The 27,563-nt window shown below is 42.1% G+C and overlaps 1 protein-coding gene across 40 annotated transcripts in view; it reads left to right on the top strand.

The window, feature by feature from the left end:
- Positions 1-27,174, top strand: part of PDE4DIP (phosphodiesterase 4D interacting protein) — a 223,359-nt gene extending 196,185 nt beyond the window's left edge. For 9 of the 40 annotated variants that reach the window (XM_060139190.1, XM_060139205.1, XM_060139186.1 and 6 more), the window contains 9 exons: positions 1,086-1,275; positions 1,890-2,014; positions 19,132-19,371; positions 20,731-20,847; positions 21,405-21,631; positions 22,792-22,935; positions 24,036-24,174; positions 24,467-24,513; positions 26,147-26,336. In XM_060139190.1, coding sequence (XP_059995173.1) covers positions 1,086-1,275; positions 1,890-2,014; positions 19,132-19,371; positions 20,731-20,847; positions 21,405-21,631; positions 22,792-22,935; positions 24,036-24,174; positions 24,467-24,513; positions 26,147-26,188 — 1,271 coding nt within the window. In that variant the 3' untranslated portion in view covers positions 26,189-26,336. Of the gene's footprint in view, positions 1-1,085; positions 1,276-1,889; positions 2,015-19,131; positions 19,372-20,730; positions 20,848-21,404; positions 21,632-22,791; positions 22,936-24,035; positions 24,263-24,466; positions 24,514-25,411; positions 25,473-26,146 lie in introns of all 40 variants that reach the window. The other 31 variants (XM_060139176.1, XM_060139175.1, XM_060139174.1 and 28 more) reach the window with 16 other exon arrangements.
- Positions 27,175-27,563: the final 389 nt, after the last annotated feature.

The following is a 27,563-nucleotide window of genomic DNA, read 5'->3' as shown; positions in this document are numbered from 1 at the left end:
TTTCTCCAGACGTGGCAGCTCTGTGTATCCCTCCCATGCTGATCTGTTATCCCCGTATCTCCTCACCACCTCCTACTCATACACTCAGGGCTCCTCTTTGGTCACCAGTCCTCATGACTCTGTGTCTGAAGATGCTAGCAAAATGTCCTCCAGAGCTTTCCCAACACTATTCAGTGGGCATCCACGTGTGGGCATCATTTCCTGTGCGGCCTGGTGGGGCAGCTGACCTTAGTGTTAATTGACTAAATGGAATCAATATACTTTCAATTACAAATTATTTTTATTTACAAATATTTATTGAATAGCCATAACAGACAGAGAATAGTGGCTAAGAGGATTAAGCCCAGAAGGAAAGAATGCTTGTGGGAAAGGAAAAAGACATCAAGAGATATTTCTAACTTAGCCTCCTCAGAGCAAGAAGATGTGAGAGGAGTGATCTCTGCTTGGGAAGATAACAAAAATTATAAGATAAGGGAGAAGGCAGAACTACTAAACTTTCATTGCATGCCTGGAAAGAGCAGAACAGACCTCACAGGTGAGAAGATAGTAAGATTTAAAAGAGCTCAGTCTGCCAGGCCCAGGTGATTCTGCCCCAGACGACTGACAGCACCGGGGCCTTATTCTCAGAGTCCCTGTCAATAGTCTTTGAGAAACCATGAAGATCAGAGAGATGCTGCAAGACCAGGAAAGGACAGATAGCTCTATTTGCAATATGATGAAAACAATATATACTAAAAACAGTAGACAAGAAATTTTGATGTGGATCCTTGGCAAAATTCAAGAATGGATTACTGCACAGAAGGTATGTGAGGACTTAGAAAACAGTGAGCGTCAGGAAGCAGAGTGTTTTCTCTAAAAGCAAGGTGGGACGTATTAAATCAGGATCAAAGGGCATTGCCGAGAAGGAGGTTCCCATCCCTCTGAGTGTGTGGATATGATAGCATACCCTCACTTTGTCTCTCCTGGCAGCATACGCTGGCCCTCCTTTTGCTTTAGTTCTGTTTGTCAGGATGGATGTGCTTGGGCTCATCTTGCTGCTGACCTTTGGCCCTACAATATATGTACTCCTGTGTTCTGCCCACCAGAGCACTCCCAGGAAACAGAATGCCTGAGGGAGGCTCTGCTGACCTCTCGATCCCAGCTTCAAGAGCTGGAAATGGAGAGGGAGCGCCAAAAGGTGGAACGGCAGCAGCTTCTGGAAGACTTGAAGGAGAAGCAGCAGGAGATCTTGCATTTCGAGGAGGAACGACTATCTCTCCAGGAGAAAGACTCCAGGTTAGAGGGAGCCCACTGATAAGGAAGGTGGCCCATTTTCAGATTTAGCAAAAGGGATATTGGCAAGATGGTTAATGGTCTTGCCATTGAGGTTTTTGGAAACCTCACTATCCCCTCCGCTATACCGGATTTATGGGTAACTTTGAACAGAAGGAAGGACTTCTCTGGGAATGTCTTTTTCACTCCAGAGTTGAAAGAGTAAAACCCTGTTATGGAAGGCTTCAGCATATCAGATTCTGGAGAAAGTACATTCTCGTGCTTCCAGTTAGTTTTAAGATATTAGTCCCACCATAACCTAGGAAGCTTCTACACCAGCCATGATGCTGGTCCCCAGCGTAAACCCTGTAACTGCTTGACAACATGAAAAGAGCAATGTGAGGCAGTAAGAATACCAGGTAGTGTGTCCTAGGTATGGTAGCTAATGGCATGACTCCAAGCACAGTTACTTTACCTTCCAAGCCTCTGTTGCCACATCTGTAAAATAGAAGCGATGGTCTTCATGACCCCTGAGTTGACATCTAGGGCTAGAATTCTATGATGCAGAAGTTGGCTCACAGCCTCTTGCCCTGGTGGGGCCCCACCAGCTCAGCAGACCCTTGCTTCTCCCCTGACAGGCTGCAGCATAAGCTGGCCCTCTTGCAGCAACAGTGTGAGGAGAAACAGCAGCTTTTCCAGTCCCTCCAGTCAGAGCTACAGATCTACGAGGCACTTTATGGCAATTCCAAGAAGGGGCTGAAAGGTATGTTTTCCCTTCTTCCCCACCCTTTGAGCTTCTTGCTCTTGCTAAGGGTCCTGGTGAAGTCTCTACCTTGGGAGTTGTGGAGATCTTGGAAACCTATCTTGCTCTGTCTCAGAAAAAAAACCTCAGTCATTGAGGATCCCAATAAGAAGAGAGGGGAGCTCTCACACACAAAGCCCAGAGGTTGGTGACATGAACAAGATCCAGCCTCGACATCCTTAAAAATAGGCCACAAGAGTCAAACTATACCCACCTGCATGGTCTGAGACAAGTTAATCAAAGTCCAGATTATACAGTAATTCAAAAAAAATTACACAGAACTGTCCTGGTGATATCATCATTTGAAAACGTCTTGAATGTTGTGAATTCTGACCACCCATGCAGCCAATGTTGCAGAAAACCTGCTCTTACCCCAGTGAGAAAATGAAAAGTTTTTTTAAAGAAATTTTTATTCTGGAATTTTTGTCAGAAAAATAATTTGCAGATATATTCTCCAAGTCTTTTTAGTGTCTTTGAAAAACAAAACTTTTAAATTTTGTTGAAGGTCAATTAATCAAATTTTTTGTTTTATTATTTATGCTTTTCTTTATGTCCTAGCTAAGAAATCTTTGTCTATCTCAAGATCATAAAGATTTCCTTGTATTCTTCTTCTTGCAGTTTTATAGCTTTTGCTCTTATGTTTAGGACTGCATTTCACTTTGAGTTAATTTTGTATGCGAAGTGAGAAAAAGGTTAAAGTTTTTCCAGCACCATCTGTTACAAAGACTGCCATTTCCCATTGAATTACCTTGGCAGCTTTGTTGACAATGAAGTGACCATAACTTCTGTTAATAATATTTTGTAATTTTTAGTATATTCATCTTTCATATTTTAACTTATACATAAATATTTCTCATGTGTGTGGGATAACATTTTTATTTCAATTGCCAAATAATTGGGTTTTTTGCTAAGATATAGAAACACAATTGACTTTTCATCACCATGACTATCTTCTAATTGCTTGGCAATCTATTGAAAAACAATTGCCAAGGCAAAAAAAAAAAAAATCACTTCTCAATATATGTGTGAGTCTATTTCTGAATTCTCCATTCTGTTCCATTAATCAATATGCCTATTCTTACACCAATACCAAACTGTCTACATTGTTAGAGTTTTATAGTAAATTTTGAAATCAGGTTGGGTAAGTCTTCATACTTTGCTCCCTTTTTATTTTTTTTTCTCTTTTAAAAAAATGTTTAAAATTTATTTTTTATATTGGAGTATATTTGGCTTACAATGTTGTGTTAGTTTCAGGTGTACAGAAAAGTGATTTAGTTATACATATATCAATTCTTTTTCAGAATCTTTTCCCATATAGGTTATTGCAGAGTATTGAGTTCCCTGTGCTACACAGTAGGTCCTTGTTGATTATCTATTTTATATTAAAGTGTGTTTATGTTAATCCCAACCTCTTAATTTATCCCTCCCCCTCAACCCTTTCCGCTTTGGTAACTATAACTTTCTAAGTCTGTGAGTCAGTTTGTTTTGTAAATAAGTTCATTTGTATCATTTTTAAAGATGCTACATATAAGTGATATCATATGATACTTGTTTCTCTGTCTGACATACTTCATTTAGTATGATAATCTCTAGGTCCATCCATGTTGCTACAAATAACATTATTTCATTCTTTTTTATGGCTGAGTAATATTGCATTGTATATATGTACCATATCTTCTTTTTTTTTCTTTTTATTCTTTTGAGACATTTATTTTTAACATCTTTATTGGAGTATAATTGCTTTACAGTGTTGTGTTAGCTTCTGCTGTATAACAAAGTGAATCAGCGATATGTATACATATATCCCATATCCACCCTCTCTTGCATCTCCCTCCCACCCTCCCTATCCCACCCTTCTAGGTGGTCACAAAGCACAGAGCTGATCTCCCTGTGGGATGCAGCTGCTTCCCACTAGCTATCTATTTTACATTTGGTAGTGTATATATGTCAGTGCTACTCTCTCACTTCATCCCAGCTTACCCTTCCCCCTCCAAGGGGGAAGTCCCTCTTGAGCGTCCTCAAGTCCATTCTCCACATCTGCATCTTTATTCCTGTCCTGCCCCTAGGTTCATCAGAACCTTTTTTTTATTTTATTTTTTAGATTCTATATATATGTGTTAGCATATGGTATTTCTTTTTCTCTTTCTGACTTACTTCACTCTGTATGACGGAGTCTAGATCTATCCACCTCACTACAAATAACTCAATTTCGTTTCTTTTTTATTTTATTTTATTAATGTCTTTATTGGAGTATAATTGCTTTACAATGGTGTGTTAGTTTCTGCTTTATAACAAAGTGAATCAGCTATACATATACATATATCCCCATATCTCCTCCCTCTTGTGTCTCCCTCCCACCCTCTCCGACCCCTCTAGGTAGTCACAAAGCACAGAGCTGATCTCCCTGTGCTATGTGGCAGCTTCCCACTAGCTATCTATTTTGGTAGTATATATAAGTCCATGCCCCTCTCTCACTTCATCCCATCTTACCCTTCCCCCTCCCTGTGTCCCCAGGTCCATTCTCTACATCTGCGTCTTTATTTCTGTCCTGCCCCTAGGTTCTTCATAACCATTTTTTTTCTTTAGATTCCACATATGTGTGTTAACATATGGTATTTGTTTTTCTCTTCCTGACTTACTTCAATCTGTATGACAGACTCTAGGTCCATCCACCTCACTACAAATAATTCAATTTTGTTTCTTTTTATGGCTGAGTTAATATTCCATTGGATATAGGTGCCACTTCTTCTTTATCCATTCATCTGTCGATGGACACTTAGGTTGCTTCCATGTCCTAGCTATTGTAAATAGAGCTTCAATGAACATTGTGATACACGACTCTTTTTAAATTATGGTTTTCTCAGGGTATATGCCCAGAAATGGGATTTCTGGGTCATATGGTAGTTCTATTTTTAGTTTAGTATTTTTTTTGAATTTTTGTATTTTATTTAATTTATTTTTTTATACAGAAGGTTCTTGTTAGTCATCAATTTTATACACATCAGTGTATACATGTCAATCCCAATCACCCAGTTCATCATATTTTTAGTTTTTTAAGGAACCTCCGTGCTGTTCTCCATAGTGGCTGTATCAATTTACATTTGCACCAAGAGTGCAAGAGGGTTCCCTTTTCTCCACACCCTCTCCAGCATTTATTGTTTGTAGATGTTTTGATGATGGCCATTCTGACCGGTGTGAGGTCATACCTCATTGTAGTTTTGATTTACATTTCTCTAATGATTGGTGATGTTGAGCATTCTTTCATGTGTTTGTTGGCAATCTGCATATCTTCTTTGGAAAAATGTCTGTTTAGGTCTTCTGCCCATTTTTGGATTGGGTTGTTTGTTTTTTTGACATTGAGCTGCATGAACTGCTTGTATATTTTGGAGATTAATCCTTTGTCAGTTGCTTCGTTTGCAAATATTTTCTCCCATTCTGAGGGTTGTCTTTTCATCTTGTCTATGGTTTCCTTTGCTGTGCAAAAGGTTTTATGTTTCATTAGGTCCCATTTGTTTATTTTTGTTTTCATTTCCATTTCTCTAGGAGGTGGGTCAAAAAGGATCTTGCTGTGATTTATGTCAAAGAATGTTCTTCCTATGTTTTCCTCTAAGACTTTTATAGTGTCTGGCATTACATTTAGGTCTTTGATCCATTTTGAGTTTATTTTTGTGTATGGTGTTAGGAAGTGTTCTAATTTCATTCTTTTCAATGTCGCTGTCCAGTTTTCCCAGCACCACTTACTGAAGAGGCTGTGTTTTCTCCGTTGTGTATTTTTGCCTCCTTTAACAAAGATAAGGTGACCATATGTGCATGGGTTTATCTCTGGGCTTTCTATCCTGTTCCATTTATCTATATTTCTGTTTTTGTGCCAGTACCATACTGTCTTGATTACTGTAGCTTTGTAGTATAGTCTGGAGTCGGGGAGCCTGATTCCTCATGTTCCGTTTTTCTTTCTCCAGTTTTGCTTTGGCTATTTCAGGTCTTTCGTGTTTCCATACAAATTGTGAATTTTTTTGTTCTAGTTCTGTGAAAGATGCCTTGGTAGTTTAATAGTGATTGCATTGAATCTGTAGATTGCTTTGGGTAGTAGAGTCATTTTCACAACGTTGAGTCTTCCAATCTAAGAACATGGTATATCTCTCCATCTGTTGGTATCATCTTTAATTTCTTTCATCAGTGTCTTATAGTTTTCTGTGTACAGACCTTTTGTCTCCTTAGGTAGGTTTATTCCTAGATATTTTATTCTTTTGTTGCAAGGGTAAATGGGAGTGTTTCCTTAATTATTCTTTCAGATTTTTCATCATTAGTGTACAGGAATGCACGAGATTTCTGTGCATTAATTTTGTATCCTGCTACTCCACCAAATACATTGATTAGCTCTAGTAGTCTTCTGGTAGCATCTTTAGGATTCTCTATGTATAGTATCATGTCATCTGCAAACAGTGACAGTTTTACTTCTTCTTTTCTGATTTGGATTCCTTTTATTTCTTTTTCTTCTCTCATTGCTATGGCTAAAACTTCCAAAACTATGTTGAATAATAATGGTGGGAATGGGCAAACTTGCCTTGTTCCTCATCTTAGAGGAAGTAGTTTCAGTTTTTCACCATTGAGAACAATGTTGGCTCTGGTTTTGTCATATATGGCCTTTATGATGTTGAGGTAGGTTTCCTCTGTACCCACTTTCTAGAAAGTTTTTATTGTAAATGGGTGCTGAATTTTGTTGAAAGCTTTTTCTGCATCTGTTGGGATTATCATATGGTTTTTATCCTTCAGTTTGTTAATATGGTATATCACACTGATTGATTTGTGTATATCGAAGAATCCTTGCATTCCTGGGATAAACCCCACTTGATCATGGTGTATGATCCTTTAATGTGCTGTTGGATTCTGTTTGCTAGTATTTTGTTGAGGATTTTTGCATCTATGTTCATCAGTGATATTGGCCTGTAGTTTTCTTTTTTGTGACATCTTTGTCTGGTTTTGGTATTAGGGTGATGGTGGCCTCGTAGAATGAGTGGGAGTGTTCCTCCCTCTGCTATATTTTGAAAGGGTTTGAGAAGGATAGGTGTTAGCTCTTCTCTAAATGTTTGATAGAATTCGCCTGTGAAGCCATCTGGTCCTGGGCTTTTGTTTATTGGAAGATTTTTAATCACAGTTTCAATTTCATTACTTGTGATTGGTCTGTTCATATTTTCTATTTCTTCCTGGTTCAATCTCAGCAGGTTGTGCATTTCTAAGAATTTGTCCATTTCTTCCTGGTTGTCCATTTTATTGACATATAGTTGCTTGTAGTAATCTTTCATGATCCTTTGTATTTCTGCAGTGTCAGTTGTTACTTCTTTTTCATTTCTAATTCTGTTGATTTGAGTCTTCTCCTCTTTTTTCTTGATGAGCCTGGCTAGTGGTTTATCAATTTTGTTTATCTTCTCAGAGAACTAGCTTTTAGTTTTATTGATCTTTGCTATTGTTCCCTTTATTTATTTTTCATTTATTTCTGATCTGATCTTTATAATTTCTTTCCTTCTGCTAACTTTGGGGGGTTTTTTGTTCTTCTTTCTCTAATTACTTGAGGTGTAAGGTTAGTTTGTTTATTTGAGATGTTTCTTGTTTCTTGAGGTAAGATTGTATTGCTATAAACTTCCCTTTTAGAACTGCTTTTGCTACATCCCATAGGTTTTGGGTCATCGTGTTTTCATTGTCATTTGTTTCTAGGTATTTTTTGATTTCCTCTTTGATTTCTTCAGTGATCTCTTGATTATTTAGTAGTGTATTGTTTAGCATCCATGTGTTTGTATTTTTTACAGTTTTTTTTCCTGTAATTGATATCTAGTCTCATAGCATTGTGGTCAGAAAAGATGATTGATGTGATTTCAGTTTTCTTAAATTTACCAAGGCTTGATTTGTGACCCAAGATATGATCTATCCTGGAGAATATTCCATGAGCACTTGAGAAGAAAGTGTATTCTGTTATTTTTGGATGGAATGTCCTATAAATATCAATTAAGTCTATCTTGCTTAATGTGTCATTTTTTTAACATCTTTATTGGGGTATAATTGCTTTACAATGGTGTGTTAGTTTCTGCTTTATAACAAAGTGAATCAGTTATACATATACATATGTTCCCTTATCTCTTTAATGTGTCATTTTTGTTTCCTTATTTATTTTCATTTTGGATCATTTCATTTGTTTCATTATTTATTTTCATTTTGGATGATCTGTCCATTGGTGAAAGTGGGGTGTAAAAGTCCCCTACTATTACTGTGTTACTGTTGATTTCCCCTTTTATGGCTGTTAGCCTTTGCCTTATGTATTGAGGTACTCCTATGTTGTGTGCATAAATATTTACAATTGTTATATCTTCTTCTTGGATTGATCCCTTGATCATTATGTATTGTCCTTCTTTGTCTCTTTTAATAGTCTTTATTTTAAAGTCTATTTTTTCTGAAATGAGAATTGCTACTCCAGCGCTCTTTTGATTTCCATTTGCATGGAATATCTTTTTCCATCCCTTCACTTTCAGATTGGATGTGTCCCTAGGTCTGAAGTGGGTCTCTTGTAGACAGCATATATACGAGTCTTGTTTTTGTATCCATTCAGACAGTATGTGTCTTTTGGTTGGAGCATTTAGTCTATTTACATTTAAGGTAATTATTGATATGTATGTTCATATTACCATTTTATTAATTGTTTTGAGTTTGTTTTTGTAGGGCTTTTCCTTCTCTTGTGTTTCCTTCCTAGAGAAGTTCCTTTAGAATTTGTTGTAAAGCTGGTTTGGTGGTGCTGAATTCTCTTAGCTTGTGCTTGTCTGTAAAGGTTTTAATTTCTCCATCAAATCTGAATGAGATCCTTGCTGGGTAGAGTAATCTTGGTTGTAGGTTTTTCTCTTTCATCACTTTAAATATGTCCTGCCACTCCCTTCTGGCTTGCAGAGTTTCTGCTGAAAGATCAGCTGTTAACCTTATGGGGGTTCCCTTGTATGTTATTTGTTGCTTTTCCCCTGCTGCTTTTAATATTTTTCTTTGTATTTAATTTTTCATAGTTTGATTAATATGTGTCTTGACATGTTTCTCCTTGGATTTATCCTGCCTGGGACTCTCTGCACTCCCTGGACTTGATTGACTACTTCCTTTCCCATGTTATGGAAGTTTTCAGCTATAATCTCTTCTAATATTTTCTCAGTTCCTTTCTTTTTCTCTTCTTCTTTGGGACCCCTATAATTTGAATGTTGGTGCATTTGATGTTGTCCCAGAGTCTTTGAGACTGTACTCAATTTTCATTCTTTTTTCTTTATTCTGCTCTGCAGTAGTTATTTCCAGTATTTTATCTTCCAGGTCACTTATCCGTTCTTCTACCTCAGTTATTCTGCTATAGATTCCTTCTAGAGAACTTTTAATTTCATTTATTGTGTTGTTCATCATTGTTTGTTTGCTCTTTAGTTCTTCTAGGTCCTTGTTAAACATTTCTTGTATTTTCTCCATTCTGTTTCCAAGATTTTGGATCATCTTTACTATCATTACTCTGAATTCTTTTTCAGGTAGACTGCCTATTTCCTCTACATTTGTTTGGTATGGTAGGTTTTTACATTGCTCCTTCACCTGCTGCATATTTCTCTGTCTTCTCATTTTGTTTAACTTTCTGTGTTTGGGGTCTCCTTTTCTCAGGCTGCATGTTCGTAGTTCCCACTGTTTTTGGTGTCTGCCCCCAGTGGGTAAGGTTGGTTCAGTGGCTTGTGTAGGCTTCCTGATGGAGGGGACTGGTGCCTGTGTTCTGGTGGGTGGGGCTGGATCTTGTCTTTCTAGTGGGCAGGTCCACGTCTGGTGGTGTGTTTTGTGTTGTCTGGGAACTTACTATGATTTTAGGCAGCCTCTCTGTTAATGGGTGGGTTTGTGTTCCTGTCTTGCTAGTTGTTTGCCATGGGGTGTCCAGCATTGGAGCCTGCTGGCTGTTAGGTGGAGCTGGGTCTTAGTGTTGAGATGGAGATTTCTAGGAGACCTCTTGCCAATTGATATTACATGGGGCCAGGAGGTCTCTGGTGGGCCAATGTCCTGAACTCGGCTCTACCACCTCAGAGGCTCAGGCCTGACACCAGGCCAGAGCACCAAGACCCTGCCAGCCACACAGCTCAGAAGATAAGGGAGAAGAAAAGAAAGAATAATAAAAAATTATTAAGATAAAAAAATTTTTAAAGTAATAATAATTAAAAAAAGAAGAGAGCAACCAAACCAGTAAACAAATCCACCAATGATAACAAGCGCTGAACACTATACTAAGATAAACATAAAAACGAGAAACAAGTCAGTTGCAGGCAGTAAACCCCAAGTCTACAGTTGCTCCCAAAGTCTACCTCCTCAATTTTGGGATGATTCGTTGTCTATTCAGGTATTCCACAGATGCAGGGTACATCAAGTTGATTGTGGGGATTTAATCTGCTGCTCCTGAGGCTGGTGGGAGAGATTTCCCTTTCTCTTCTTTGTTCACACAGCTGCTGGGGTTCAGCTTTGGTTTTGGCCCCATGTCTGTGTGTAAGTCACCCTCAGGCATCTGTTCCTGCCCAGACAGGACAGGGTTAAAGCAGTGGCTGATTAGGGGACTCTGCTCACTCATGTCAGGGGGAGGGAGTGGTACGGTAGTCATAATTGGAATGCAGGGTAAGCCTGCAGTGGCAGAGGCCGGCATGATGTTGCAACAGCCTGAGGCACACCATGTATTCTCCCGGGAAAGTTGTCCATGGATCATGGGACCCTGGCAGTGGCAAGCAGAACAGGCTCCTGGGGGGATGTGTGGATAGTGACCTGTGCTTGCACACAGGATTATCAGTGGCTGCAGCAGCAGTGTTAGAGTTTCATGCCTGTCTCTGGTGTCCAAGCTGATAGCCATGGCTCGCGCCCGTCTCTGGAGCTTGTTTAGGCAGTGCTCTGCCTTCTGTGGGCAAACGCGGAAGGAATCCCCTCTCCTTGGACAGTCCGAAACAATGGTCTCTTGCCTCTTAGGAAGGTCCAGAGTTTTTCCTGGACTCCCTCCCCGCTAACTTTGGTGCACTAGCCCCGTTAAGGCTGTGTTCACACAGCCAACCTCAGTCCTCTCCCTGGGGTCTGACCTCTGAAACCCAAGCCTCAGCTCCCAGCCCCCACCTGCCCTGGAGGGTGAGCAGACAGGCCTCTCAGGCTGGTGAGTCCTGGTCGGCACCGATCCTCTGTGTGGGAATCTCTCCACTTTGCCCTCTGCACCCCTGTTGCTGCGCTCTCCTCTGTGGCTCCAAAGCTTTCCCTACTCCCACCCCGACTCTTCACCAGTGAAGTGTCTTCCTAATGTGTGGAAACTTTTCCTCCTTCACAGCTCCCTCCCAGAGGTGCAGGTCCCATCCCTATTCTTTTGTGTTTGTTTTTTCTTTTTTTCTTTTGCCCTACCCAGGTATGTGGGGATTTCCTTGCCTTTTGGGAAGTCTGAGGTCTTCTGCCAGCATTCAGTAGGTGTTCTGTAGGAGTTGTTCCACATATAGATGTATTTTCGATGTATTTGTGGGGAGGAAGGTGATCTCCACGTTTTACTCCTCTGCTATCTTGAAGGTCCCCCACCTACAGTATCTTTTTTTTTTAACATCTCTATTGTAGTATAGTTGCTTTAAAATGTTGTGTTAGTTTCTGCTGTATAACAAAGTGAATCAGGTATACGTATACATATATCCCCATATCCCCTCTCTTTTGTGTCTCCCTCCCACCCTCCCTATCCCACCCCTCTAGGTGGTCACAAAGCACAGAGCTGATCTCCCTGTGCTATGCGGCTGCTTCCCACTAGCTATCTATTTTACATTTGGTTGTGTATATATGTCAGTGCCACTCTCTCACTTCGTTCCAGCTTCCCCTTCCCCCTCCCCATGTCCTCAAGTCCGTTCTTTATGTCTGCGTCTTTATTCCTGTCCTGCCCCTAGGTTCGTCAGAACCTTTTTATTTTTATTTTTTAGATGCCATATATATGTGTTAGCATAAGGTATTTGTTTTTCTCTTTCTAACTTACTTCACTCTGTATAACAGACTCTAGGACCATCCACCTCACTACAAATAACTCAATTTCGTTTCTTTTTATGGATGAGTAATATTGCATTGTATGTATGTGCCACATCTTCATCCATTCATCTGTCAATGGACAATTAGGTTGCTTCCATGTCCTGGCTATCGTAAATAGTGCTGCAATGAACATTGTGGTACATAACTCTTTTTTTCTTTTGAAATTAATTATTTATTTTTGGCTATGCTGGGTCTTCACTGCTGCGTGTGGGCTCTCTCTAGTTGCGGCAAGCGGGGGCCCCTTCTCCCTGCGGTGCATGGGCCTCTCATTGAGGTGGCCTCTCCTGCTGTGGAGCACAGGCTCTAGGCATGCAGGCCTCAGCAGCTGCAGCACTTAGGCTCAGTAGCTGTGGCTCACAGGCTCAGAGCGCAGGCTCAGCAGTTGTGGCACACGGGCTTAGTTGTTCTGCAGCATGTGGGATCCTCCTGGACCAGGGATCGAACCTGCGTCCCCTGCATCAGCAGGCAGACTCCCAACCACTGCACCACAAGGAAAGCCCCATAACTCTTTTTGAATTATGGTTTTCTCAGGGTATATGCTCAGGAGTGGGATTGGTGGATCATATGAATGTCCAATGGACATTACCACCGACAGTGTAGGAGGGTTCCCTTTTCTCCACACCATCTCCAGCATTTATTGTTTGTAGATTTTTTGATGATAGATATTCTGACCAGTGTGAGGGGATACCTCATTGTAGTTTGGACTTGTACTTTTCTAATAATTAGCAATGTTGAGCATCTTTTCATGTGCTCTTTGGCCATCTGTATGTTTTCTTTGGAGAAATATCTATTTAGATCTTTTGCCCATTTTTTGCTCGGGTGGTTTTGTTTTTTGATATTGAATTGTATCAGCTGTTCGTATATTTTGGAGATTAATCCCTCGTCAGTCACAGTGATTGCAAATATTTTTTCCCATTCTGTGGGGTGTCTTTTCATTTTGTTTATGGTCTCCTTTGCTGTGCAAAAGCTTTTAAGTTTAATTAGGTCCAATATCTTTATTTTGGGTTTTATTTCATTAGTCTAGGAGGTGGATCCAAAAAGATATTGCTGCAATTTATGTCAAAGAGTGTTCTGCCTATGTTTTCCTCTAAGCGTTTTATAGTATCTGTCTTACATTTAGATCTTCAATCCATTTTGAGTTTATTTTTGTGTATGGTGTTAGCGGATGTTCTAATTTCATTCATTTACATGTAACTGTCCAGTTTTCCTAGCACCACTTATTGAAGAAACTACCTTTTATCCATGTGTAGGCTTGCCTCCTTTGTTGTTAATTGACAATAGGTGCATAGGTTTATATCTGGGATTTCTATCCTGTTCCATTGATCTATAAGTCTGTGTTTGTGCCAGTACCATACTGTTTTGATTACTGTAGCTTTGTATTAGTCTCAAGTCAGGGAGCCTGATTCCTCCAGCTTTGTTTTTCTTTCTCAAGATTGCTTTGGCTATTTGGGGTGTCTTGTGTTTCCATACAAATTTTAAGACTTTTTGTTCTAGATCTGCAAAAAATTCCATTGGTAATTTGATAGGGATTGCACCGAATCTGTAGATTGCCTTGGGTAGTGTAGTCATTTTGACAATATTGATTCCTCCAATCCAAGAACATGGTGTATCTTTTGATCTGTTTGTGTCATCTTTGATTTCTTTCATCAGCATAGATTTCAGAGTACAGGTCTTTTGCCTCCTTATGTAGGTTTATACCTAGGTATTTTATTCTTCTTGATGTGATGGTAAATGGGATTGTTGCCTTAATTTCTCTTTCTGATCTTTTGTTGTTAGTGTATAGAAATGCAAGAGATTTCTGTGTATTAATTTTGTATCCTGCAACTTTACCAAATACATTGAGGAGTTTTCTGGTAGCATCTTTAGGAGTTTTCTATGTGTAGAATCATGTCATCTGCAAAAAGTGACAGTTTTACTTTTTCTTTTCCAATTTGGCTTCCTTTTATTTCTTTTTTCTCTCTGATTGCCGTGGCTAGGACTTCCAAAACTGTGTTGACTAAAAGTGGCAAGAGTGGACATCCTTGTCTTGCTCCTGATTTTAGAGGAAATGGTTTCAGCTTCACACCATTGAGTATAATGTTAGCTGTGGGTTTGTCATATATGGCCTTTGTTATGTTGAGGTAAGTTCCCTCTGTGCCCACTTTCTGGAGAGTTTTTATCATAAATGGGTGGTGGATTTTGTCAAAAGCCTTTTCTGCCTCTATTGAGATGATCATATGGTTTTTATTCTTCAATTTGTTAATGTGGTTTATCACACCAATTGATTCATGGATATTGAAAAATCCTTGCAGCCCTTGGTTAAATCCCACTTGATTGTGGTGTATGATCCTTTTAATGATTTGTTGGATTCGGTTTGCTAGTATTTTTTTTTTTTGAGGATTTTTGTGTCTATGTTCATCAGTGATATTGGCCTGTAATTTTTTGTGTGTGTGTGGTATCTTTGTCTGGTTTTGGTATCAGGGTGGTGGTGGCCTCATAGAATGAGTTTGGGAGTGTTCCTTCCTCTGCAATATTTTGCAATAGTTTCAGAAGGATAGGTGTTAACTCTTCTCTAAAGATTTGCTAGAATTTGCCTCTGAAGCCATCTGGTCCTGGACTTTTGTTTGTTGGAAGTGTTTTAATCAGTTTCAATTTCAGTAATTGTGATTGGTCTATTCATATTTTCTATTTCTTTCTGGTTCAGTTTTGGGAGATTGTACCTTTCTAAGAATTTGTCCATTTCTTCTAGGTTGTCCATTTTATTGGCATATAGTTGCTTGTAGTAGTCTCTTATGATCCTTTATATATCTGTGGTGTCCATTGTAACTTCTTCTTTTTCATTTCTAATTTTATTGATTTGAGCCTTCTTCCTTTTCTTCTTGGTGAGTCTGGCTAAAGGTTTATCAATATTGTTTATCTTTTCAAACAACCAGCTTTTGGTTTAATTGATCTTTTCTATTGTTTTCTTTGTCTCTATTTCATTTATTTCTGCTCTGATCTTTATGATTTTTTTCCTTCTGCTATTTTTGGGTTTTGTTTGATCTTCTTTCTCTCGTTGCTTTAGGTGTAAGGTTAGGTCGTTTATTTGATATTTTTCTTGTTTCCTGAGGTAAGATTGTACCGCTGTAAACTTCCCTCTTAGAACTGCTTTTGCTGCATCCCATAGGTTTTCGATCATCATGTTTTCGTTTTGTTCCTAGGTATTTTTTTTTAACTTCCTCTTTGATTTCTCCAATGATCCATTGGTTGTTTAGAAGCATATTGTTTTGCCTCCACATGTTTGTGTTTTTTTAGTTTATTTTTTTCTTGTAGTTGATTTCTAATATCATAGTGTTGTGATTGGAAAAGATGCTTAATATGATTTCAATTTTCTTAAATTTATCAAGGCATGCTTTCTGGCTCAGCATATGGTCAATCCTGGAGAATGTTGCATGTGCAATTGAGAAGAATGTGTATTCTGCTGCTTTTAGATGGAATGCTCTATAAATATCAATTCCATTTGGTCTAATGTGTCATTGAAGGCCTATGTTTCCTTATTGATTTTCTGTCTGGATGATCTGTCCATTGATGTAAGTGGGGTGTTAAAGTCCCCCACTATTGTGTTACTGTTGATTTTTCCTTTTATGGCTGTTAGCATTTGCCTTATATATTGAGGTGCTCCTATGTAGGGTGCATATATATGTACAATTGTTATATCTTCTTGGATTGATCTTTTGGTCATTATTCAGTGTCCTTCTTTTAGTCTTTGTTTTAAAGTCTATTTTGTCTGATATGAATATTGCTACTCCAGCTTTCTTTTGATTCCATTTGCATGGAATATCTTTTTCCATTCCCTCATTTTTAGTCAGTATATGTCCCTAGATCTGAAGTGGGCCTCTTGTAGACAGCATATATATGGGTCTTGTTTTTGTATCCATTCAGTCAGTCTATGTCTTTTAGTTGGAGTATTTAATCCATTTACATTTAAGGTAATTACTGATATGTATGTTCTTATTGCGGTTTTGTTAATTGTTTTGGATTTGTTTTTGCAGGTCTTTGTTCATCCCTTCCTCTTTTGTTCTCATCTCTTGTGATTTGATGATTATCTTTAGTGTTGTGTTTGGATTGATTTTTGTGTGTGTGTGCATGTATCAATTGTAGATTTTTGGTTTGCGGTTACCATGAGATTTTGAGATAGCAGTCTATATATATACACAAGATTTTTTTAAGTTTTAAGTTGCTAGTCTCTTACTTTCAAATGCATTTCCAATACCCTGCATCTGTACTCTCCTCTTCTCACAACTGCTGGTTTTGATATCACATTAGAGTATGGATGATTTCCTACCTTTACAGTATGTTTGCCTTACCAGTGAGCTTTCCCATTCATAATTTTCTTGTTTCTCATTGTGGCCTTTTCTTTTTGGCCTAGAGAAATTCCTTTAGCATTTGTTGTAAAGCTGGTTTGGTGGTGCTAAATTCTCTTAGCTTTTGCTTGTCTGTAAATCTTTTGATTTCTCCATCAAATCTGAAGAGAGCCTTGCTGGGTAGAGTATTCTTGGTTGTATGTTTTCCCCTTTCATCATTTTAAATATATTGTGCCACTCCATTCTGGCCTGCAGAGTTTCTGCTCAAAAGTCAGCTGATAACCTTATGGTGATTCTGTTGTATGTTATTTGTTGCTCTTCCCTTGTTGCTTTTAATATTTTTTCTTTGTCTTTAATTTTTGTCAGTTTGATTAATATGTGTCTCGGCATGTTCCTCCTTGGGTTTATCCTCTATGGGACTCTCTGCTCTTCCTGGATTTGACTGACTGTTTTCTTTCCCATGTTAGGGAATTTTCAGCTATTATCTCTTCAAGTATTTTCTCAGGCCCTTTCTCTCTCTCTCTTTTCCTTCTGGGACCCCTATAATGTGAATGTTGGTGCATTTAATGTTGTCCCAGAGGTCTCTTAAAGTGTCCTCATTTCTTTTCATTCATTTTTCTTTATCCTGTTCCAAAGCAGTGATTTCCACGATTCTGTTCTTCTGCTTCATTTATTCTGCTATTGATTCCTTCTAGTGTATTTTTCATTTCAGTTATTGTATTGTTCAACTCTGTTTGTTTGTTCTTTAGTTCTTCTAGGTCTTTGTTAAATATTTCTATCTTCTCAATCTGTGCCTGCATTCTTTTCCTGTGATTTTGAATCATCTTTACTTCATTACTCTGAATTCTTTTTCAGGTAGATTGCCTGTCTCCACTTCACTTAGTTGTTCCTCTGGGGCTTTATCTTGTTCCTTCGTGTGGAACATATTTCTCTGCTTTCTCATTTTGTCTAACTTTCTGTGTTTGTTGTCTCCTTTCCACAGGCTGCAGGATTGTAGTTCTTCTTGCTTCTGATGTCTGCCCCCTTGTGGGTGAGGTTGGTCCAGGGGCTTGTGCAGGCTTCCTGGTGGGAGTGACTGGTGCCTGCCCACTTGTGAGTGGAGTTGGGTCTTGTCCGTCTGGTGGGCAGGGCCAAGTCATGGGGTATGTTTAGAGGCAGCAGTGGACTCTGGACGACTTTATGCAGCCTGTCTGCTGATGGGTGGTGCTGTGTTCCCACCCTGTTGGTTGTTTGGCCTGAGGCATCCCAGCATTGGAGCCTGCAGGCTGTTGGGCGGGGCCAGGTCTCAGTGCCAAAATGGCGACCTCTAGGAGAGCTCATGCTGTTGAATATTCCCTGGGGCCTCCACCACCAGTGTTCTTGTCCCCACTGTGAGCCACAGCTGACTCCTGCCTCCTCAGGAGATGCTCCAAGACCTGCAGGTAGGTCTGGCCCAGGCTCCTATGCAGTCATTGCTTTGCCCTGGGTCCCAGTGCTCATGAAACCATTTTGCACTCTCTAAGACTGGATTCTCTGTTTCTCACAGTCCTGTGGAGACCCTACACTCAAGCCCCACTGGCCTTCGAAACCAAATGCTCTGGTAGCTCATCCTCCCTTTTACAGTACCGCAGGCTGGGGAGCCTGACATGGGGCTCAGAACTCTCACTCCTGTGGGAGGACCTCTGCAATATAATTATTTTCCAGTCTGTAGAAGTGGGTATGAGATTTGATTATATCATGAAAGCACCCCTCCTACCATCTCGTTGTGGCTTCTTCTTTGTCTTTGGATGCAGAATATCTTTTTGGTAGGTTCCAGTGTTTTTTGTTGATGGTTGTTCAGCAGTTAGTTGTGATTTTGGTGTTTTCATGAGAGGAGGTGAGCTCAGGTCCTTCTACTCTGCCATCTTGTCCTGCACTCCTCTTCATTTATCCCATTTAGTGAGAATATTCATATAGCTCATTGCAGAAATATTAATGTGTTTGGTTAAGGCCTGTGGCCCTGATGCAACTGGGTGCATGTATTATATGGTATATGCATCCTATAGCCTTGCTAAAAACCAAAACAAATTCTATCTTTTTAACTACATTTGGCTTCAACATTTTTAGATGAGCAATTGTGGTCTTGTAGAATATTTCTTAGATCTCTTCTTCCCCCAGTACATAGAAACAGGCTATGAGTGGTGAGTGGAGGTAAAAAAAACTAGAAGAAATTGAGACGTCCAGTTAGTTATGATCCCTGGTCTGTGGTACCCCACTCCCATTCTTACATGCTGCCCAAAGCCCTGATGCCTTCCTCCTCCTCTCCCTTTGATTCCCAAATGTGGAGGTCATCACATCTCCTTCTCCCTCAGCCCCTCCCCTTCTCTAGTTCAGTATTGATCTCCTGCCCTGGAAGACCCTGCTGTCTAGCCTGCAGGACTGACGTTAATAAGGTGAAATAATAGGCTTGACTTATCTGCCAATCAAATGCCCTCTAGATGGAGGAGGGTCATTTGAGCCTCCAAGGAAACTCCATGCTGGAGTGTATGCCATCTCAGTGTGCACCAGGCCCTGCATAGGAAAAGTGACATATCCATCACAGGTGTGTTCCTGGGACCCTGAAATTACAGTGGGGTCCTTGGCAGAAAGGAATGTCAGAGGAGTGTTCTGACAAATGCTTGGAAATACTTGGTTCAGTGCCACTAGACCCTCCGTCCTCTCTCTACTTTTCAGCTTACACCTGGGATGCCTGTCACCAAGTCCCTTTGAGCAGTGACTTGAGCCACCTGGTGGCAGAGATCCAAGCTTTGAGAGGGCAGCTGGAGCACAGCATTCAGGGGAACAACTGTCTGCGACTACAGCTCGAGCAGCAGTTGGATGGTGGTGCCAGCAAAACCAGCCTCAGCCCCTCCTCTGTTAACCAGAAATTCCCCACCAACACTGACCCTGGAAACAAGCAGCTGCTCTTCCAAGGTAGGAAGGAAAAGGGAATCAGGAAGCCCTCAGCCAGTGGGGAGGTCCCCAAGATGTCTACGGTGGAAGGGACAATCTCGCCTCTTCCACGCTCCTTAAGGTCAGGGTGCAATCGAAGGTGCTTCAATACAGTGCCTTGAGAGCGTGGGATTTAGGGTCAGATCTGGCTCCAGATTCTGAGTTTGACACTTACGTGTTGTTTGCCTTGTGTTTAAACTCCTCAGGTATTTAAGCCTTAGTTTCCTCATCTTTAACATGAGGATAATAATAATATACACTGTGCATAGTTATATGGAGCATTAAGTGAAATAATTTACCAGTGCCTGATGCAATAAGTGCTCAGCAGTTAACAGCTGTATGTATTAATGCCTATTCTTTATATTTGCAGAGGGCTTTAAAATCTACCACGTTTTCAAACAAATTTTCAAATAATTTCATCAGAGCTAGGGTAGATTTTACTATCTCTGTATTTTACATGAGAAAACGTAGGCACTGGGACAATTAACTGACATGCTAAGGTTTACAGGAGTTAAGAGGCCAGTCGAAGATTCGAAGCAGAAGTTTTGATCTGCTCTCTGTGTTCCTCCCACCTCACTATGCTCTGTCTCGGTGTTGCTTCTCTTTCCTCTCATGATTTCCCCTCTCAGAGCCTCCCCACAGCACCAGCCAGGACTCATCTGAACTGGCTCAGTCACTCCTCCTCATCAGCATACAGCACAGAGGCCTGAGATGGAAAGCAGGTTCTAAGCCACATTTGCCTGAGCAGGGTCATTTCTGTCTCTTCGTGATATTTTCCAATACCTCCCCTGGAGGATTGCTGCCTGGTCTCCAATAGGGCATTTCAAACTCACCAAGGCTTATGTCTCCTATTCTTCTTATACTACTACATGCTTTCTAGTATGTCTCTTTCTTATACTACTACATATTTTCCAGCACTGACTCATCAGAATGGTGATTAGAGTGCTGAGTTTAATCGCCCATAAATCCATTCGTTCTTTGATCAAATATTTTTAACATATATACTACATATATTTATACGTATTTATATTTAGTTAGAAAGCGTTGTATTAGACACACTGCATACAATATTATATTCAAATCAGGGGTTAGAAAAATATATCTAATAATTTTTCAAACTATAAGTTGCTTTCTCATGGAACAGCATTCAATTACAGGAACATCTTGCTCCAAATTAAGTGGTTTGTTTTCCACTGGTTTTGACTGTGGTACATGGGTGATGATTATGTAAGAGGAGAGTCATGCTGCCTTAGATCTCCAGTAGTGAAGATAGGCTGTGCATGTGTTTCAGGAGCAGTATATTCCAGGGTTCCTAAAGTTGTGGTTATCTTTACTCCCTAGACTCAGTTGCCTCCCCTCCAGTTCGGGATGTGGGCATGAATTCTCCAATTCTGGTCTTCCCCAGCTCTTCTCCCGCTGCTCATGGCTCAGAGACCACAACCTTCAATAGGACAAATGGTAAATAGGGCAACTACAGGACTCAGGGTCTAATGATGGAAAATGACTAAAGCAAGTAACCTTTGGTTCTCTATATGCACATTATCTGAATTTAGAGATTTTTCTCTGCATGTCCCACGGCCTTTAGCCCTACTCATTCCACCTCCTGTGGCTGCCTTTTTTGTCATTATTCTTCCTCCTGTGGTTTTCCTATTGCTCTGGTATTTCTTCATTGCACTGTAATCTCTTCCTTCTTGAAAGTGCTCTCTGTATCCAGCTTAATTTCCTTGTCTGTGTCTTCTCAACCCCCAAATTTAAAATTTTTTTAAATTTGTCCTGAATATTTCATTTGTCAATAAGGATAAAATTTGCCTCCTGGCAATTTTATCATTATGAGATGATGTAAGAAAGATTATGAAAATATAGAACCCAGAATATCTATGGACTTCACACTTGTACTTTCCAAGACTGTCATTCTTGTTTCTGGCCTCTTGCACTATTTGATGTCCATTTTGGATTGAACTGAGGATGATTATGTATAACAGTGGATTCTGTGTTATTGTGGTTTTATTCTTCAGAGCTGGGTTTGGATGCTTCTCCAGTAATGAAGAACCCTCCCAAGCTGGAGGGTGATGCTACTGATGGCTCCTTTGCCAATAAGCATGGCCGCCATGTCATTGGCCACATTGATGACTACAGTGCCCTAAGACAGCAGATTGGGGAGGGCAGACTGCTGGTCAAGAAGATAGCGTCGCTCATGAGATCAACCTGCAACTTCCCTGGCCTTGAAGCTCCAGGCACAGAGGTAATCACGTTTTAGCTTTTAGGTGCACCTTTTCCTTAGGCCCTTTCTTCTTCTGATTTTAGCTTCTTCTCCCTCTATTTTTTTTTTCCTGCTCCACATCTCCCATCAGCTGAGGATACATCTTCCATTGATATCCAGCTAGGCCTTTTATCTTCATCTGCTAATTTCACTACAAGCTCTGCTCTGTTCCAGATGTAGCTGACTTGCTATTTCCCCTCAGAACCACAGAAAAGCATGTGCAGCATTGCCGTCCTCATCAGTAGAGCACGTTAAGTGTCAACATACACACAATGCTGTACTGAGTACCCTTTGATAGCTTATTATCTGCTAAAGTCATGCTGGCATATGACCATCTGTGGGCAGAATAAAATCACTTAATCAATTGGCTGGAAAATGAGAATCTGTGTCCATATGGGCCAAATATGTGGAAGGGGTGAGGAGGGTGGCAGCCATGGAATTTCTCTGCTCACACTGAGCAAGGCGGGAGAGCAAGCAGCAAGGCTTCTCAGAGCCCTTCCCCAGGGAGAGATCCAGGTAGTAGCTGCTGTGCTGTCTGAGATACTGGAGATGCACAGGCATGCAGGGACAGCCCTGCCCTCAGGAGCCCCCACGATAGAGAGGGATGCCCACACCTGAGTAAATAAATATAACCAGGGGCTCCAGGCACAAGGTTACAAGGGCTCTGGGTGTGAGGGCATGAACCCAGAATCAGCTGTTATCCCAGGCAAGGAAAGTAACAGGTTCATGGGGGGGTGCCAACAGGGGATATGTAAGTTCTCGGGGGAGAACATGCCAGGTAAAGGGAGCGGCACCTCAGTCCTTGGAGCTACAAGTGGTGCAGTCCATTTGAAGCATAAGGTGTGATTTACGGAAGGACAAGGGGGCCAGTGCAAAACTAGGGACCTTAGACTCTGGAGCATGAAGCAGGACTAGAAGCTAAAGAATGTGGGGAAAGCTGGAATCAAATGCATTCTTGCAAATAGAGAGGTCCCTGCTGAGGTCAGAGAACTTTGGCTTCCAGGTTAGAAAAGGATTTCACAGGTTTAAGCAGGCCTGTGTCTACGCCTCACCCACAAAGGAAGCTGAGGCCAATGCTCAGCAAAAAAAAAAGTGATGTCTCAGCCCCGGGGATGTCCATGGCTACCTCCCCCTTTTCCCAGGTGATGGGCAGTGAAGGCATCCACAAGCTCAGGAACAGCGCCAACGCCCTTCACCACCGACTGGAGGAGGCGGCGTCCCTCCTCACCATGTTCTGGAGAGCAGCCTTGCCAAGTTCCCACAGCCCTGCGCTGGACAGCAAAGCGGTAAGAAGCCAGCATCCCCTACTGGCTCTGCCCCCAAATATCCTTCTGCCTCCTTGGTCAGCAGATCCTGAAGGTCAGGAGCCGAATGGGCAGCTGGGACCAAGAGGACCTGAGGGGGCGTCCCTGGAGGCAGACCTCTCCTCCGCGGTGGCTGCTTTCAGTGCAGCTCTGACTCCAGCCCCTCTCCCCACACCCCTGACCCCCAGGATAAGTAAGCAAAGAGTAGAAGGAAAGGACATGGAGGAGGCAGAGACACGAGAGCCCTGGTAACCCCTAAATGTTCCGTTTCTTTAACTTTCTGAAGTTTGGCTGCGCTGAAGTTCAGGACCATGTTAAAACATCAACATCTCCTTTCCCTTCCTAGCCCACCCCCACCTCCAGGTCCACATAGTCAGGCAGGATCACAGAATGTCACCAGGAGTCACCCAGCCTCTTGTAGCCACCCCCTGGAATTCCAGAAGATCACTTACATCTGCGTCTCAGGGTCAGGCCTGGGGAGAGTCAGCCTCCTCCAGGTGCTCTCAGATCTCAGACTGCTTTCTGGTTGGTGACCTTGGATAGGCGGGTTTCAGGATCCCACCCAGGGGTTCCAACTCCAGACTAAGATCACTGACACTTTAGGGGCCCCAATTATGTTAATTCCAAGGAGGGAGCATTTTGCCATCTTGTGGTTGGCAGATATATTTATAAACTTACTGTCTCAGGCCAGCCCCGTCTCCCCAGGCGTGATATCCAGGCGTAATATTCCCAACGACCAAGTCTTACTTGTGATGCCCAAGTGATATAACTATGTCAGCATGAAATCTGAGCTCTTGTTCACAGCTGGGAGCTTCAGTGTGGCCTGGAGTCAGGTCCTCTGCAGCAACAGGAGTGTAGCCTCTGCTAATCTGCACCGGGGCTTCCAGGTCCTCAGTGCTCCCGCCTCATGGCCCATCCTGAGCCACCACCTGCTGGAGGGATTGAGAGGCTTTAATGAGGGAAATCTGCTCCAAAAATACTTGAGAAGATGGTAGAATCCTATCTGGAGCTGTAAAGAGCCACCGAACACAGGGTGCCTTAGGCCTCCTGACCGTTGACACAGAGCCTGTTTTTCTTCCCAGGGAGAGTCCATGAAAAGGGAGCTTCTGGAACTGAGAACCAAACTATCCAAACAGGAGAGTCTCCTTCAGAGCACAGCTGAGCATCTGAAGACCGCCAACCAGCAGAAGGAGAGCATGGAACAGTTTATCTTCAGCCAGTGTGGGTGCCCCCAGCCAGGGAATGGGACAGGAAATGGGGGTCCTTCCAGGTCCGCCACCTGTGCTGTGAATGGACAGAGACCAGAGAGGTTAGGGGATGGGGGAGACTGATGTGACGTCTCTAAACCTCCTGCGCCATCAGTAATCATGGAAGCAGAGGAGGGGACACGGGGTGGGGGCGCAGCAGGAGACCCCGAGCTGAGTGTCCAGAAAGACAAGCTTTAGAACACAAATCCAACGCAAGCGTGGGCCCACTGGTAATTTCTGCCTTGGGGGCTGCTTTCTCGTTTCAGTGACCAGGACACACGATGTTTTGAAGAAGGCAAGGACGAATTTGGAGGTAAGGAAACTACTGCACCAGTCGGAGCCATAGAGCCCGCCCCAAACTTATCACTGTCTGTCATCAGAGTGTGCAGGGGATCCTTGACCTGCTCTGACCTTCCAGGAGCAGATGTCTGGTCCATCTGTGGGAGCTCGGGTCCTCATGGGCATCCCTCTAGATGCCATCCTCATCAGCCCTCCACCCTAATCAGCAACCTCCCTTGACCTCTCGGTTGACCCTTACTTTGTCATCATCTTCCCTCCTTATTCCAATTCTGTCTCCTTTATGCCAGGTCAGGAGTGGGGAGAAATGCAGTTCAGTTGATTCTCGAGGTCAGAGGACATATGGGGTCTGCCTCTGAAGCAGCTTTCAGTAAAGGGATCCTGAGGCCAGTCAGGTGTTCGGGGGTTTCCTATACCATTATATGGAAAAATAATGGAAAGATGCAACCTAATAATTTGATTTCACTGCACACTATTGGGCTGAAAACAGCAATTTGATTTTGATATCTCTTTTTCTTTAAGCAACAACACAAAAGAAAATCCTTGGGTCTTATTGATCTGAAAGAGCATTTGGTAATAAGTAAAAACTGAAACATAAAGGGCAAGATATTATCTCTATGGCAGACCTTCTCTACTTTTATTTAAAACACTAACACATTCTCTAGCAACCGCTTTGATGAAAAACTTGAGGTCTTAGAAATGGCCTAAAAATCAAAAACTAAACCTTTTACCTTGGACTTTAAAGCTTTGCCATAAGCAATTAAGCACATTCCTAGGAATGTTCCTAAATTGTAACCTAAGAGAATGTTGACCCCACAGTATGAAAATGGGTTGGGCCATAATTTAACTCTGTTTTGTTTGTCTGTTTTGCTAATTTCTTCTGTTTTTCTCTGATGATTCCTCTTTTTCCTGAGCCTTTTTAGAAGAACACTTACAAGATTGCCTCTGTAAAACCTTATTCCTGCCTCAGCAAAGGTAACCCAACAGCCTCTCATACCTCCTGGCTTTCCCAGTTTGGAAGTATCCTTCCCACTTCCCCTAGGCCACTGGAAAGGCCCCAAGCCTGGGATCTAATCCCAGGCTTGTCACTAAGTGGCTGTGTGGCTTTGGCTGGGCCCAGTCTCTGTGAGCCTGCTGACCCTCATCTGTAAGAGGGGGCACTAGCGTTAGATGATCTCTGAGGTCCCTGCTGACCTGGCCCCTCCCCCTCCTCATCAAGTAAACAGAACATAAACTTTAATAGGAGGATGTCCCTGCAAAATGTCCTCTCCTTCCTACAACAGGCTGCTTCTATATATGCCTGTTTCATACTAAGCATTTCCTTTCCTGGGAGATTGCAAAAGCCATCCTTTTGCTCCAAAGTGAATTGGAGAGTGAACTGGCCCCTGAAGAGGGAGTGGTAGGGTCCGGCCACCTGGTGTGCAGTGGCTTTGAGCAGAGATATGACCACAGGAGGTGGTGGGAAGCTTTTCCTCTAACCTGGTGGCCCCAGTTGCTCCTCCAGACCTCAGCACGTCCCCTCAGCTCATCCTCGTGACAGGCTCTCACCGTGCTCCTGGCTTGTTACCACTCAGATCTCTCTCCAGCCTCAGTTAGCCACCAGCAGTGCCTGATAATGGACTCCTACTTTGTGTTATTTTCGTCTGCAGGTGAAATCCCTAAGGGCTCTGCCGTGCACTCCAGTCCTGTGACCCTTGCCTTCCAGGAGCCAAGCAAGAAGCGAAGCCACCAGAGGTCCTTAAAACTGCAGGAAGGGTGGGCCTGCCCCCCTGCTTTGCAGCTCCCTGTCTGCTGAGGAGGATCTGGGCCCCACTCCTCCACACCTGCTGGAAGGTCTGAAAGGAGTCAGAGATGTGGCCTGATGGGGCAGGGCGAAAGGCAGAGGGCGTCTCCTGCAGTTGAGGAATAACCAGCCAAGGTCCACTGGACCCAGCACTAAGCAAAACAGGCATAGTTTGTAGAAGACCTTGTGACACTGCTTTTGAATGCCCCAGGGGGATGGGAACCAGCAACAGCACATTTCTCACCTCATCCTCTGAGGGTCAACTCAGGGGAAATAGGACCTGCTTCCTAGCAATGGAGCCCCACACTGGAGCTCCACAGCAGATCTAAAAGCACAGGACTGAGCTGCGGTGCCCTGCAGGACAGTGTTGGCAGACCTAACCTGGGCCAGCGAGCTGGGTCACAGTCAGGCTGGGGATTGGTCTACACTGCAGCACCTGAGTTATTTGAATCCACGTGGTGAGAGCAGTGATTCCCAGATGCCATCTCATGCTTAGCCTAGACCTCCTATTTCTGTTCTATTATGATCTCCAAAAAGTGTACTGACCTTACTCTAAATATGCTGTCCCATTTTGTCATCCCAACTTCTCTCTGGGAACTAGGGACTAATGGCCACACCAAGCCCATTGAAAGTCTTGTGTAAAGTAAATCAGTGATCATTTTTAAGTGACATGTGAGGAACCCCCAGTTGCTAAAGCCTAGTCTGTGTCTTCACAGTGCTTTAGAATGTGTGTATGTGTGTATAAATGTATGATATATATTTATATATGTTGCTATAGCGATATGTTGAAGGCTAAGATAACTGGTGGATAGGGTCAGTGGGAGGAAATGAAACAGGCTTTTTGGTGGCTATTAAAGCAAAATATGTATAAAGAAATAAAGTTTTCTTCACCTGCTTAGTTTCTAATTTCTATACCAGTCCTCAGGGTGAGTGTGTAAAAACAGGAAAGACAGACCGTCATTAAAAAGCTAACTGTCTGAAGCAGAATCAAAATGGTGGAGTAGGTGGATATGGAGCTCCTCTCCCCAACAGACATATCAAAAATACATCTACATATGGAGCACTCCTCCTTGAAAAGGGGCAGAACTAGAAAACAAAGCTGCAGGAAAGATCTACGTGTAATTAATTGGGTAGGAAGGGGAAAAAGAAGACCTGGGTCAGCTCCTGGGCTCCTTGGTGGGATCTGCAAGGAGAAGGTCCACAAGGGTAGACCCTTGCCCTGGGGAGTGAGCAGGTCGAGTCACAATATGGGCATCCCAGTCCTGGGGTCCTGCATGGAGTGG

This window comes from Lagenorhynchus albirostris, chromosome 2 (assembly GCF_949774975.1).
Source record: "Lagenorhynchus albirostris chromosome 2, mLagAlb1.1, whole genome shotgun sequence".
Lineage (NCBI taxonomy): Eukaryota > Metazoa > Chordata > Mammalia > Artiodactyla > Delphinidae > Lagenorhynchus > Lagenorhynchus albirostris.
Note: the sequence above shows the minus strand (reverse complement) of the source record. Positions and strands in the feature narration are given on the sequence as shown.